The sequence below is a fragment of the Pagrus pagrus genome (genome assembly GCF_965226575.1).
Source record: "Pagrus pagrus genome assembly, chromosome: 9".
Classification (NCBI taxonomy): domain Eukaryota; kingdom Metazoa; phylum Chordata; class Actinopteri; order Spariformes; family Sparidae; genus Pagrus; species Pagrus pagrus.
In genome coordinates, this window is record NC_140193.1 from 33502105 (window position 1) to 33515845 (window position 13741).

The window sequence follows — 13741 nt, forward strand, 5'->3', positions numbered from 1 at the left end:
TAAACGCTCATGTGCAAAAAAATTGGCAGAATTATAGTTTGACAGTGCGCGGTATTTTAGGAATGAGTGGAGTTATTACATTCACAAGATACATTCATTGATTTCTTTTTTAATAAATCTGACTCATTATAAAGACAGCTGTAACCTAAAAAGAGATCTAATGATTGTTTCCCTCTTGATTTAATTAACACAGTTTCATTAAAAGTTAACTATTCCTCATTCTGAGGTACACATTTCATGTTTCCCTAATCTTATTTCCATCACCATTTACAGTTTCATCTTAACAAATGCTGTCTGTGTTTACATTTTAAATTTTACTTTATTCATATATATTTCTATATTTTTTTATATTTATTATATTTCTAACATTTTAAGATTATTTTTTAGTGACCTGATTACCTGCCAAACACCAAAACTCAATAAAATAAAGGGGTTGTGTTCCCCTGGAGAGAGTTCATTAGTTTACTGCTATTAAACAACATTTTATACTCGGGATGTAACATTACACAGAAGTCAAGGTTTTGTACGTACCTTGGTAGAGGGGTTGCTGTTCGGTATGATTTTCAGGACAACAAATGCTACAAAAAACAAAAAAATCCCAAATGCATAAAGCTCGTTTTCTTTTCATCAATTTTCATCTAACAGTAATCAAGTTACAGTTGGTTCCACCTAGTTTCATTAGTAAAAGACAATTAAACAAAGAAAAAGTTAGATAATGAATAATTAAAGATTAAAGAAATTCCCTTTAAAATACAGTGACAAAATTAGCAAATTAATACTTGAACACCATAAGGAGGTTCTGTATCTAACTTATTGTAAAGCCACAGTAAACGGCAATGATTGAAGCCCTAATTTAAATGAGCTGACAGTTTTAGCAGACCTCAGAAAACTTGTTCCACAGATGGAGAGCATGGAAACTATAAGCTGCTTCCCTTTGCCTGTGATTGTGTTAAGCAGTAAATAGTCAACATACGCTCTGCCATAGGTCATATTTTTGTGCAGGGCTGATAAAAAAACAAATGCAAACATGAAGTAAATGCTAATTACACCGTTAATGTCTTTGGCCTTGTCTGCTTTAAAACAGCGGGGAGAAGTTAGTGGACTCTTCTTCTTCTTTTTTTTTTTTCTTTTTTTGTGATTGGCATACCTGAGTGAAGCCTTCTAATATGAGTTAGCCTGTTTGACGTGTTTCCACTTAAATACAATTGTTGAGGCAACACCGACCTCGTCTGATCCACCACTCGCTTTCTGAAACTTTGCCACACATTTGAAAGCAGTGGGCAGGTCCTCTAGATCTGTTGTCTCTTGTGAATTAGCCATAGCATAACACTTCATTTATTGCGTCTGCTTTTGTTGTGTAGTGGCAGTTGGAAAACAGCTTTTAGGTGCAGTCGTGTTGCTTATTGGGTTGGTTTGTGTATCAGAACGGTTATAATTTCACTCATTTACAACAAAATTAACCAATCAAAAGTTGAATTGTGGTAATTGGGACATCCAAGGCCTGCTAGAAGGCCCCCAATGATGATATTACTATCAACCGATCGTAGTCTTTTTCGTGCTGTGGGACAATAATGCTAGACTGGAAAAACGAGAAGAATGGTTGCTAATGTCGCCAGTGCCCCTGTAACACTGAGTCTGGTTGCTCATGTCGCCAGTGCCCCTGTAACACTGAGTCTGGACCTCCCTGTGGCCCCCCCTCCGAACAAAGAATAATACAGTAATTATTAGTTCCGCCTTTTACGCCGACGCAAAAGGTGGAACTAACAATACGCGTGGCTCAACATTCTAGTCGGATGCTTTAGTGCGCTGCACCCAGGCTGCACCACTCAAAAAAGCGGCCGCAAGGAACAAGGAAGGAAGCAACGATTACCACGAACAAATATTGAACTGTTACAAGGTAAGACTTCTGGGCAAAAAATGTTGTTGGCTAACTTTATGAATTATAATAGTAGCCTGCCAGACCAGGCGTTAATGCCAACTTGAGTTGATTGCACGTTTCTAGCTAACGTTAGTTAACCTTATCACAACACAAAACCAAGCAAGCCCGCAACAGTAGCCTATTATTAAGTATTGCGTATTCCTCTCCATTGCATTTTCTCTATAGTTATAATGAAGAGAAAAAAGGATATTACGTCCTATTTCTGCATGAAAAAGATAGATAACAATGAGACAGACAATGAGACAGAGCCAGGAGATACTGTTGAGAGAGCTAAAGAGAAGGAAGTTGAGGAGGCCACAGAGAGAGAGCAGGAAAGACAAGAGAGACATATGAAGATCCTGAGAGTGAAGCAGAGCGGGAGAAACAGACAGATATATGTGCATCCACCAGCACTGGACCATCAGATTTGTTACACTGAAAAAAACAACATTTGCCTGCTGTGTGTGTGTGTGTGTGTGTGTGTGTGTGTGTGTGTGTGTGTGAGAGAGACTTTTTATTTTAATGTTTATTATCAGGGATGATACATACAACAATGCCTACAAAATGGGAAAATGTGATGCATATAAGATATCTAGCTTCAGCTAATTTTAAGTCTCAGTCCCTAGTCAGGCTTTAGAATACAATGAAAGAATGTAATGAATACAATAAAAATACAATTAATTAATACAATTAATAAGTACAGTAAGGATATTTAGACAATAGTGTGTGTGTGTGTGTGTGTGTGTGTGTGTGTGCGCGCGCTTAAACAGTGTAATTGCAGTCTATGCTGTGTCCATGCAGAATATGTTTATTTAGCCTACATATTTGGTTTGTCTTTGTACACAGACATCAGCAAATGTAACGCAGACCCACCAATGCAGCCAGACCTAAGGTTGTTTCCAAGGACCTTGATGGGGGACAGGAGGAGGAGCTTCAAGGCAGCCTGGTACCACGTCCACCCCCTGCACCTAACAGTTATTTTGATTATTAATTCATCTGCTTAAATCACCAAAACCGCAGAATACAGTTGCTGTAATAGTAGGGCAGCCGATGTATGTACTGTATTGTGTACCGAGAAAATGAACCAAAGCTGCACCTAACGGTTATTTACATTGTTAATTCATCTGCTTAATCACTTGTTTTTATAACGATACAAATAAATCAAATTTTATTACTTACTTTACTTTACTTTTTTGCCCCGGGTTGAATGTGCCCCTCTGACAAAACCTCTGGCCCCAGCCAGGCCCCCTCAGTATAATTGGTCTAGAACCGCCACTGTGATGGAGGCAGATAACTAAACACTGCCGAGTACACTGAATGGAAATGTTCATGTTATTAGATAAGGCTTGATTAAATTTAAGCTGACAATTAGGCCTTGGTAGTGGTCTGCACTCTACTGAGGGCCTAGTTAAACCTTCATTTAAACCTTATCATTTTTTATTATTGCTTACCTTATCATTCATTTGTCTTGTGTGTCCACCTGATGTATGTAAGCACAATATTCACTCTCCTTTAGCTTTGTATTTGGTCCCTTACAATATTTATGTCTGTTTAGCTGCTAAATTATGTTTCACTATGTTCATCAGCTAGTCTCTTTCTGTGTCTGATTTGTGACATTGTCTATGCCATAAATCAAAATAACAGTGTGTTTATTTGAGCAGATATGGCTAATGTGAATCGACCACAGTTAACATAAAGTCTTACTTCACTTTGAAAAGAAAATGACAAGGGTAACTGTATTTAGGAACCCTAATTAAGGCAGGTTGCACATAATATTTGGCTAAACATTTTAGGCTTCAGGGAATCAATCAATTTACCCTATGTTCATTAGGTGCCATTCGACATTCACTGTAATCTTTTTCTTGCTGGAGTGGATCACCGCCAAAATGTCCATTTCCAGTTTGTTGGTTTGTCAGCAGGATTACACATATGTGGTTCCACAGAACTTGCATGTAGCATGGGTCTCGACCAAGAACAGACCCCATTAACTTATCATTGAGATAGGGCATTCTTTGGCATTTTATTTAATTTCTCAGGGAATGATGCATGGATCTTAAGGGAAAAAAAAATCAGTTGTATTTAGGTGGCTGGTATCTATAAGTGAGTAGAATTTGACACGTATTCTAATAAAAATCTGGATCCAGCCGATTTTAATAATTTCCATTTTTTCCAGCTGCTATAGGGCAACAAATTGAGATAGAGACCTGTTAGTAGCACCAATGTGTAGGAGATAATGGAGATTCAGAAAGGTACATTCAGAATCAGTGCTTAGGCTTGATTAAATTAAAGGGGCCTCTTGGACACACATTGTTTTTTTTATTTCTTCTTTATATTTTCCTTTGTTGTATGAAATACAATAGAAATCATAAATAAGTTTGGATACTTTTTAATTGTATGTATTTACTTTGTGAATGTTCAATTTAAAAGACTTAAAACAATAAAAGTCAAAGTAAATGCTTAAAAAGAATGAAAATATTTTTGTCTTTTTTAATACAATATTGTAATCAAAACTTGGAATCTATACGAACCAGACCCAAGAAGCAGAATCAGAATCAGAATCAAATGAAGTGTGTAAAATGTCTATATGTAGTGCAGCGATAAAATGACATTAAATAGATATCATAATCTATAATGTAACAGAATTCAGCCGAAACAGAGAACACAATGATAGCTGACAGTGAATGGTAATATGTCCAGAGGAAGTCTGGGTCAAGGAGGATAATAGGAAGGACATGGAAGTGGTATGGACTGCAGGCGCCTGCACGTCCACAACTGGCGCTTCTGTTTAGTTTCTGAACAATGAGGCAGGAAACATCTGCAGGCCTGAGATCCAAAAGATACTACCTGGAACCTTTCCATCATCCCCTGACAACAACAACAGAACCTCTTCACAAATAAATAAGACTCACATCAAACTGTTACAAACTGATTCACGTGTGATAGTAGCTTCATTCAGATATGAATATTATCTAGGAAAATAATTTCAGACAATGTATTAATAAATTCTAATTCTACTGTAAATTCTTCTCTCTTCTGCAACTCATACAAAAGCTCAGAGGTCACGAAATACTAAATAATACACTAAGGGCCGGATCTACTAAAGGTTTGCGTGTATTAAAACGTGTGCAAACTCCTTTCACACGCAAAAAAAATGTACAAACTGATTAACTAACAGTGCGCAAAAAGGGTTGCGTCTGTCAAAGGTGCAAAATAGCACGTCTGCATTCAGTTAGTACATTTGTAGCAATGAACATGGGCGTTTACACACAATTGTGCGTGTTGTGGGTGGAAAAAATGTAAATATATTAATTTAGCACCAGAAAGTGATTTATCAAACTTGAAAGCAATTTTGCCAATAGAAACTGCAAACGGTTTGTATGCGTACTTGCGCACACATGGCTGCCGTTATTGCTGCAAGAAGGAGACGCCGAAACAATGGAAGGAGACGCCCAGAACGCATTTTTCACCCTCGTGTGAACATTTTGGATGAATGAGGAAACTATCATTAGAACATATCGCCTATCCAGCCTTGCCATTTTGGAGCTGTTGGAGGAACTCAGAGCGGATTTGGAGCCAGCTACGAGAAGGAGTCACGCAATACCTGCAATAACAAAACTCCTTGCAAGTTTACAATTATTATTATTATATTTATATTATTATACGCCAATTTTTCTTTTGTTGTTCTTCTGATGTCTTTGTATCTCCTTTTCACTTCATCCACTGTTCGCCTGTTTTTTCCAACAGCATTAACTTTTTCACAGATTTTCTCACACACGGCGTTCCTTTGCACGACCGTCAGATTCCTTTGCTGCAGCTCATTGAAATGTTTATTCGCTTCCTCTACCAACACTTCTAATTCCAAAGGGCCGAATTTCACTTTGCGCTTTCGCTCCCTCAAACTCGCCATGCTGAAAACCATGAAACACACTAAACCCTCATTTAAATAGGCGTGTCTTCAACACGTTTGCACCTGTTGTCATCAACGCAATCACTCTTAGTAAATCGCCCGCAAACCGCGGTTCAACCCCACACACAAAGTTCTAGATTGCGCACGCAGATTAGTACAAGCAATTTGGGATCTTAGTAGATCCGGCCCTAAATAACTTTCCACTGCTCACCTCAAAGGTTGCACCAGCATCGGAAACATTATATTTTGCAGCATAATCAATCATGCTAATGGAATGACCACTGTTAGTGAATATTTAGGTTGGGGTGTTTAGGGGTTAGGGGTGTCACAATTCTCCAAATCCTTGCTTCGATTTGATTTTCAATTTTAAGGCCATTTTCAGACTAGTCTAGTCTAGGATTATTGGTTTATGCCATGATAGCTCATTCAATCTTAATTCTTATTTCAAAAGATGGTCTACATGGTGTCATGAGATATATAATCTCCATTATTCATTCATTTGCAATGCACCACACTAAGGCCTTATTGTCAAATTTAAATAATTTATTAACATTATAAATGTAACAATAACTTGTTTCACCAATCAATTTGAAACTAACTGTAAACAAAAGAAGAGAAGTCATAGAGGGTACCTGCTATCTAGTGACTGTTTAGTAACTTAAATGAGAAAACAGCACCACATATTTTATATATATATATATAATATGTGGTGCTGTTTTCTCATTTAAGTCTACTTCCTGTGGAGATGCCCTGCCATATTTGTCGTGTTGCCTGTGGATGCGTATGCTACACGCGCATAGCAAGCAGATGTTGGCGTGGTGAAACACCGCACGACCGTCTGCTTGCTATGCGGTGTCGGACTGTCACTCCATGGTCCATGTGTGACGTGTTCTGAACCCCCGCTGATCAGTTAGCCGAAAGGCAAAGCCGCTATGTTGTTCAGCTACTAGCTGGAACAACTAGTGATTGTTTGTCCTCGTCGACGGACTTAAAATAACAGTGCAGTCATTACGGTCAATACTGTGTGTTTTAAACTGGGGGACCAGACTGAACCGAAGTTAAAGTGAAACTTAACACTACTTAGAGAGATGTCCTTTGTGCTCCCTCTGTAGTATTTATCCATGCTAAATAACATGCCCTGCTACTGACCCGTTCTACTCTGCTTATGATCTCCGGTCATGCCTCTTCCACAGTAGGTTAACAGTAGGCCACAGTAAGTTAAACATAAGAGTCCTACAGAGCTAGTGGCTCAGCGTCAAGGTGCTATCTGGTGTGGGTGTGTGTCCGTCTGTCTGTGGAGGGTATGTGTGGTGTTTGCTGCCAGAGAAAATGAAGAAATCTTTGGGTTATTAGCATAAAATCGTCTCTCTATTGGGCTTACTAAAGGTGCTGCGAGAAACTGAGGCTATAGTTAATTCAGGAAATATGGCTGAAAGGTCTATCACGATAGTGAAGTTTCATAAGTTTCATATCAGTCTATATCGATAATGATGACCTGTCCAATCTCATTTCATGAAAATGTTTTAAAAAAGATTGAATTAAATCTCTTTAACCACTTTATAATGGTGAGATAGATTCAACAATCCAAGATATTGGAAAAAATTTACATTGCAATATTTTTCTTTTCAGCGATATGTTTTGCAACATTAAAAAAATACAGGACTTAAAAAAATAAAATAAATAAAACTAATAAAACGATTGAGTATCAAAAAGCTTTGTCAAATTATACAAAACAATAATGCAAAAAGCAAGTAACAATGAAATAAACTGCCCGGCCAAAAACGAAGCCACACACTCTAATATTTCGTCGGACTGATTTTAACTTAGATTATGGCACACATTCTCTGAGGCATCGTTTTGATAAGCTTCTGCAATGTCACAACATTTATGTCCATTCAGTGTTGGATTAATTTTTTCACCAAGATCTTGTGTTGATGATGGGAGAGTCGGGCCGCGGCGTAAAGTCTTCTCCAGCACATCCCAAAGGTTCTCAATGGGGTTAAGGTCTGGACTGTGTGGTTGCCAATCCATGTGTGAAAATGATGTCTCATGTTCTGAACAACTCTTTCACAGTTTGAGCCCAATGAATCGTAGCATTGTCATCTTGGAATATGCCCGTGCCATCAAGGAAGAAAAAATCCATTGTCATTCAGTATATTCAGGTAGTCAGCTGTCCTCATTTTTTGGGCACATAATGTTGCTGATCCTAGACCTGACCAGCTGAAGCAACAGCAGATCATAACACTGCCCCCACAGGCTTGTATGGTAGGCACTAGGCATGATGGGTGCATCACTCTGTAACTCTAGAATTGGGTAAATCTGCACTCATCAGACCACATGACCTTTTTCCATTGCTTCAGAGTCCAATATTTATGCTCCCTAGCAAACTGAAGCCTTTTTTCAGATTAGCCTCACAGATAAGTGGTTTTCTTAAGGCTACACAGCCTTAGCTAGTTACGTTGGACTGTTCTGAACCCAATTTTAGTAGTTTTTAGCAACCTCTTTAGTTATTTTCTTTGCTTGATGCAGGCCAATAATTTGACCCTTCTGAAACAGAGTAACATATTTTCAACGACCACAGGATGTGTCTTCTGACATGGTTGTTTAAGAGATGAGAAGCTACTTCTGCATCAATTAGGATTAAATAACAACAAAAAATAATCACTGCAGTAATTATCTGATGGAAGGCTCTTGCCTATTTGCCTGATTATATCCAGGCGGTGACTTTTTTTGGGCCAGGCAGTGTATATTTTGCCAAAACAACTCAATTCAATACTTGTGACTGTGTGCGTGAAAAACAGAGTTCAATCCATTGGGTAAATAGTCCATTTTTGTTTCCCCACAACCTCAAAACAGTTCAGTTCCAATCCAGTTCACAACCACAAAAAGAAAGACAACTCAAAAGTCTGATCCTCCAAAATACCTCTGCTAAACTCATTCAGTAAATCCCACATCCAGTGCCGACCTCTCCATATCAGTATCTCTGGGAGATTTCATAAACTGCGCTACGAACAGATTTTTATTATTATTCCTCCTTCTGAAAAAGACACAGGACTTTTAATTATTTATTTATTTATACAACGAGCTGATACAATAACACAGACTTTACAATGCGATCTGATGCAGAGAGTAAACCAGGCGTAACTCTCCTCCACTGACCAAACAACACTGGAAGTTAGAGACACACCTGCTCTGCATGCCTGGATGTCAGTCACTGCCAACGAACTCATGCAACCCTACACACAGGTAAGGAGTAATTTACAGTTAAGTAATTTTAATGAAAAACACACAAATAGAATTACACATATAAATAAAATACTCCCATACTGGCCTGTCCTTTTTTTCCACAATTTCCTCTCCATCAGTGCTCATTTTAAAAACAATCGCCCAGCTGACACAGCAGATTGCGAGTTCCAGTTGCCCCAGTAATCACACTAACTACTTTGGCTGTCGCAACTGCAGTGTCTCTGAGCCAGTAGGTACAGCAAAAAGGCTGGGTCGCCGAGCTGTGGCAGGTTGGCTTGTCCACTCTACCTACGAAACCAGTAGGTTTGCATTTAAGGCATACACATGAAATTATTGAACATTTTATCAAACTATTTTCTTATTGCTATCAAAGTCGTGTCTATCGCTGATACATATTGCTATCGTTTTGTCGCCCAGGCCTAATACCATGTATTGCACAACCACTTTTGTTGATAAGTCATTATTGTGGGAAGACTATCATGACAGTATTGCATTGTGACTTCATCTGTGATTCCTACGTCTAGTCAATATTATCCACTGATCCAGTATTGAATTAGAGGAAAAATATCCCCTACAATATTTTATATATAGAGAGAGAAATTAACTACAACATAAGCAGGAGTCAAAAGCAAAGAGAAAGATTGATGACTATCTGTCTGCAGTACATTTAAGTGTGCAGTAATCTACAAAAAAATTTTTTTTTTTTTTTTTTTCCTTAGCTCTAAGACAGCACTACCTGAATTTGGCAGACATCTCAAGCATGACTTTGCTGCACACACCTCTCTCAGGGCTGGACAGAAAAGCTGACTGCCCCTTCAATTCTTGGCTGATTACTTGTGCTTGCTGTATTCTTTATGGTTGCAGACGTTAGCTCAGGGTAAAAACTGTGAACATGGTTCCTAAAATTTGTTGTATTAGAGAGATGATGTTTGCTTCCAAACTACTAAGTAGGTTTTTTTGGTATCACTCACTCTCTGTCACATTTCCTGATATTAATAAGTAAAATTAACCTTCAATCCAAGAGTTTGAATTTGCATCGATCAACAATCAACAACCGTTAGCAGGCTATAATTTTGTGTAGGCTACAAACTCCCAATTATGCTTTGTCATGCTATCGATGCAGAATCTTCCACATATACACCATGATGCATCTTAGAATCAAGAAATGTCCACACTGCTTAAAAATACAAAGGCAACATTAATCAGCCTGAGAAGCAGTTAAATACAGAAATAATCTATATCATTGTGTGTTTATACAGCATTGTTGATGTCCACCAACAATCAAAGCAGAACAGATGGATTCAGACATTTGAGCACAAAGGAAGCTCTTGTGACCACAGTACTTTTGATTTGCTTGTCTGTCTTCTAAAGATACATTCCCATCCATGTCCAATGACACACTAGCAAAAAAAGAGATTGTATTCTGTGACATAGGACACCAATTCATTTGCAAGAGGACAGGAAGATTAGACTCACTCAACTGTACTCCAAGGCCAGCACACAACAAAATTTACTTTTCTGAGGACAAAACAACAGTTAGACGAACAGCACATTTTTGTTAATAAAACAAAGACTCTGCATGCAATTTGCTGGATTGCTGTGTTCTTTGATTGTCCCCACCGTAACCAGTAGCTGAGGTGTAAACCTGACGGAGGAAACAGAAAAACAGACCTATATTCAGAAATGAATTATACTGTACTGACTCCCTCAAAGGCATATTTTTCACTCACCACCTTTTATTATGTTCTTTTCCATACTGCAGTGTCTCTGTCTATAAATGGTTCTAACTAGTGTTTGCAAGCTCGCACAAATTACAGTGTTTCTGCTCCATGTTACTTCAGCTGTAGCACATCCATGACCTCTGACAGAGACTCTCAGTAGGATAATATGCTAACAGAGAAACACAGTCTAGGAACAATATAAACACAGTAGGGAAGCTTAACACCACTCTCTGAAGTGTTGTAGTAGTTCAAACAGGCACAGACACGAAAATATAAAAACTAGATATAAAAATGCAACGTTTTATGGAGCTATGGGCCATAAGCATTAGTCAGACTGGATATAATGAGGGAATTTTGCACATTTACCTTGACATTTGAATCAGAATCAAAATCAGAATCAGCTTTATTGGCCAAGTATATGAAATACAAGGAATTCACTTTGGGTTTTTTTGCACACAGAGTACATAGACGTAAACATGAACATAAACATGAACATAACATAACAAACATTTAACTAGAAAGAACAAGACACACATATAAATTGCAAAGTGGATGATTTTGGAGTCGGGGTTACTGACACTGGGTGACTGATGAAGTGTTCATCAGTGTGACGGCCTGGGGGAAGAAACTGTTCCTGTGTCTGGTTGTTTTGGCGTACAGTGTTCTGTAGCGCCTGCCGGAGGGGAGGAGTTCAAACAGATTGTGTCCAGGGTGTGATGGGTCTGCAGAGATGTTTCCTGCCCGTTTCCTGACTCTGGATGAGTATAGGTCCTGGATGGTGGGCAGTTTAGCACCAATGATTTTTTCTGCAGTCCTGATTGTCCGTTTCAGTCTGTTCCTGTCCTGTTTGGTGGCTGATCCAAACCAGGCGATGATGGAGGTGCAGAGAACAGACTGGACTATTGCCATGTAGAACTGGATCAGCAGCTCCTGGGGCAGGTTGAACTTCCTGAGCTGATGTAGGAAGTACATCCTCTGCTGGGCCTTTTTGATTATGGAGTCTACATTGGGTGTCCACTTTAGGTCATGGGAGATGGAAGATCCCAGAAACCTGAGGGTTTCGACAGCAGACACGGTGTTATTGAAGATAGTGATGGGGGGCAGTGTAGGGGGGGCTCCTGAAGTCCACTGTCATCTCCACAGTTTTGAGCGTGTTCAGCTCCAAATTGTTCTGACCACACCAGAGGGCCAGCTGTTCCACCTCCTTTCTGTAAGAAGACTCGTCACCGTCCCGGATGAGGCCAATGACCGTTGTGTCGTATGCAAACTTCAGGAGTTTGACAGATGGGTCTCTCAAGGTGCAGTCGTTGGTGTATAGGGAGAAGAGCAGTGGGGAGAGCACACAACCCTGGGGGGCACCTGTGCTGATTGACTGGGTGCTGGATGTGATTTTTCCCGGCCTCACCTGCTGCCTCCTGTCTGTCAGGAAGTTTGTGATCCACTGACAGGTGGAGGCTGGGACGGTGAGCTGGGTGAGTTTGGAGTGGAGGATGTCTGGGATGATGGTGTTGAATGCCGAGCTGAAGTCCACAAACAGGATCCTAGCATATGTCCTTGGGGAGTCGAGGTGTTGCAGGATGTAGTGCAGTCCCATGTTGATTCCATCATCCACTGACCTGTTTGCCAGGTATGCAAACTGCAGGGGGTCCAGCAGGGGGCCTGTGGTGTCCTTCAGCTGGCTCAACACCAGCCTCTCAAAGGACTTCATGACCACAGACGTCCTGAGATTGCTGGTTTCTTGGGGACCGGGATTATTGTGTAGCTTTTGAAGCAGGAGGGGACTTCACACAGCTCCAGTGATCTGTTGAAGATCTGGGAGAAGATGGGGCCAGCTGGTCAGCACAGACCTTCAGACAGGAGGGTGACATGCCGTCTGGGCCTGGGGCTTTCCTGGTCTTCTGTTGCCTAAAGAGCTGACACACATCCTCTTAACAGATCCTGAGTGATGGTGGGGGGTCAGTAGGGAGGGGTGAGGGTGGTACAGGGGGTGATGAGGGTTGTTTGATGCTGGAGTCGGTGATAGGTGTGAATGTTGGCTTCTCAAACCTGCAGTAGAATACATTCAGGTCGTCAGCCAGTTCATGGTTCACTGCAATGTGGGGGGATGGTCTCCTGTAGTTGGTGATCTCCTGTAGACCTCTCCACACTGACGCAGGCTTGTTAGCTGAGAAACTGTTCTTCAGCTTCTCAGTGTAACACCTCTTTGCCACTTGGATCTCCTTTGTCAGCGTGTTCCTGGTCATGTTGTTCAGGACTCTGTCCCCACTTCTGTAGGCCTCCTCCTTGGCCTGACGAAGCATCCTGAGTTTTGCAGTGAACCAAGGTTTATTGTTGCTGTATGTGCAGAAGGTTTTGGTCGGCACACACATGTCCTCACAAAAGCTGGTGTAGGATGTCACAGTGTCAGTGAGTTCGTCCAGATCAGTAGCAGCAGCCTCAAAAACACTCCAATCTGTGCAGTCAAAGCAGGCCTGTAGCTCCAGCTTTGACTCTGTTGTCCATCTCTTCACATTCTTCACTACAGGCTTAGCAGATTTAAATTTCTGCTTGTAATTTGGGAGAAGATGAACCATGCAGTGGTCAGAGAGCCCCAAAGCTGCACGGGGGACAGAGCGATATGCGTCCTTTAAAACAGTGTAGCAGTGGTCCAGAGTGTTGTTGTCCCTGGCAGGACATTTAAAGCTCTGGTCTACGATCTGAGAAAGGTTTGAAAAAAGCCAAGCTAGCGTAACGTCATTAGCATGTTGTCTGTGAGTGTGCGTGTGCTCTGGGTAAAACCAGAGCAAGAGTGTTTGAGGTTAGGGAAGCAGTAGGGGTGAGCTGCCTTTTTCTTTACACCAGTTTTCTCCTGTTTTTGATTAGGTTAGGGAGTTAGTCTTTTGTTTCTTTTCTTTTTGATAGGGCTTAGATAGATTCGGACCCCGGAGTTTAGATCTGTGTTTTGTTTGT

General features: G+C 40.3%; 1 protein-coding gene across 5 annotated transcripts in view; it reads right to left on the reverse strand.

Moving 5' to 3' along the window:
- LOC311263097 (SH3 domain-binding protein 4) overlaps positions 1–13741 on the reverse strand; it is a 183812-nt gene that overhangs the window by 83299 nt on the left and 86772 nt on the right. The window contains exon 4 of one of the 5 annotated variants that reach the window (XM_084362981.1): positions 9887–10716. The exons of the other annotated variants lie outside the window; for them this stretch is intronic. Within the exon in view, the coding sequence (XP_084219107.1) occupies positions 10630–10716 (87 nt within the window). The 3' untranslated portion in view covers positions 9887–10629. Of the gene's footprint in view, positions 1–9886; positions 10717–13741 lie in introns of those variants that run through there. 5 annotated transcript variants of the gene reach the window in all.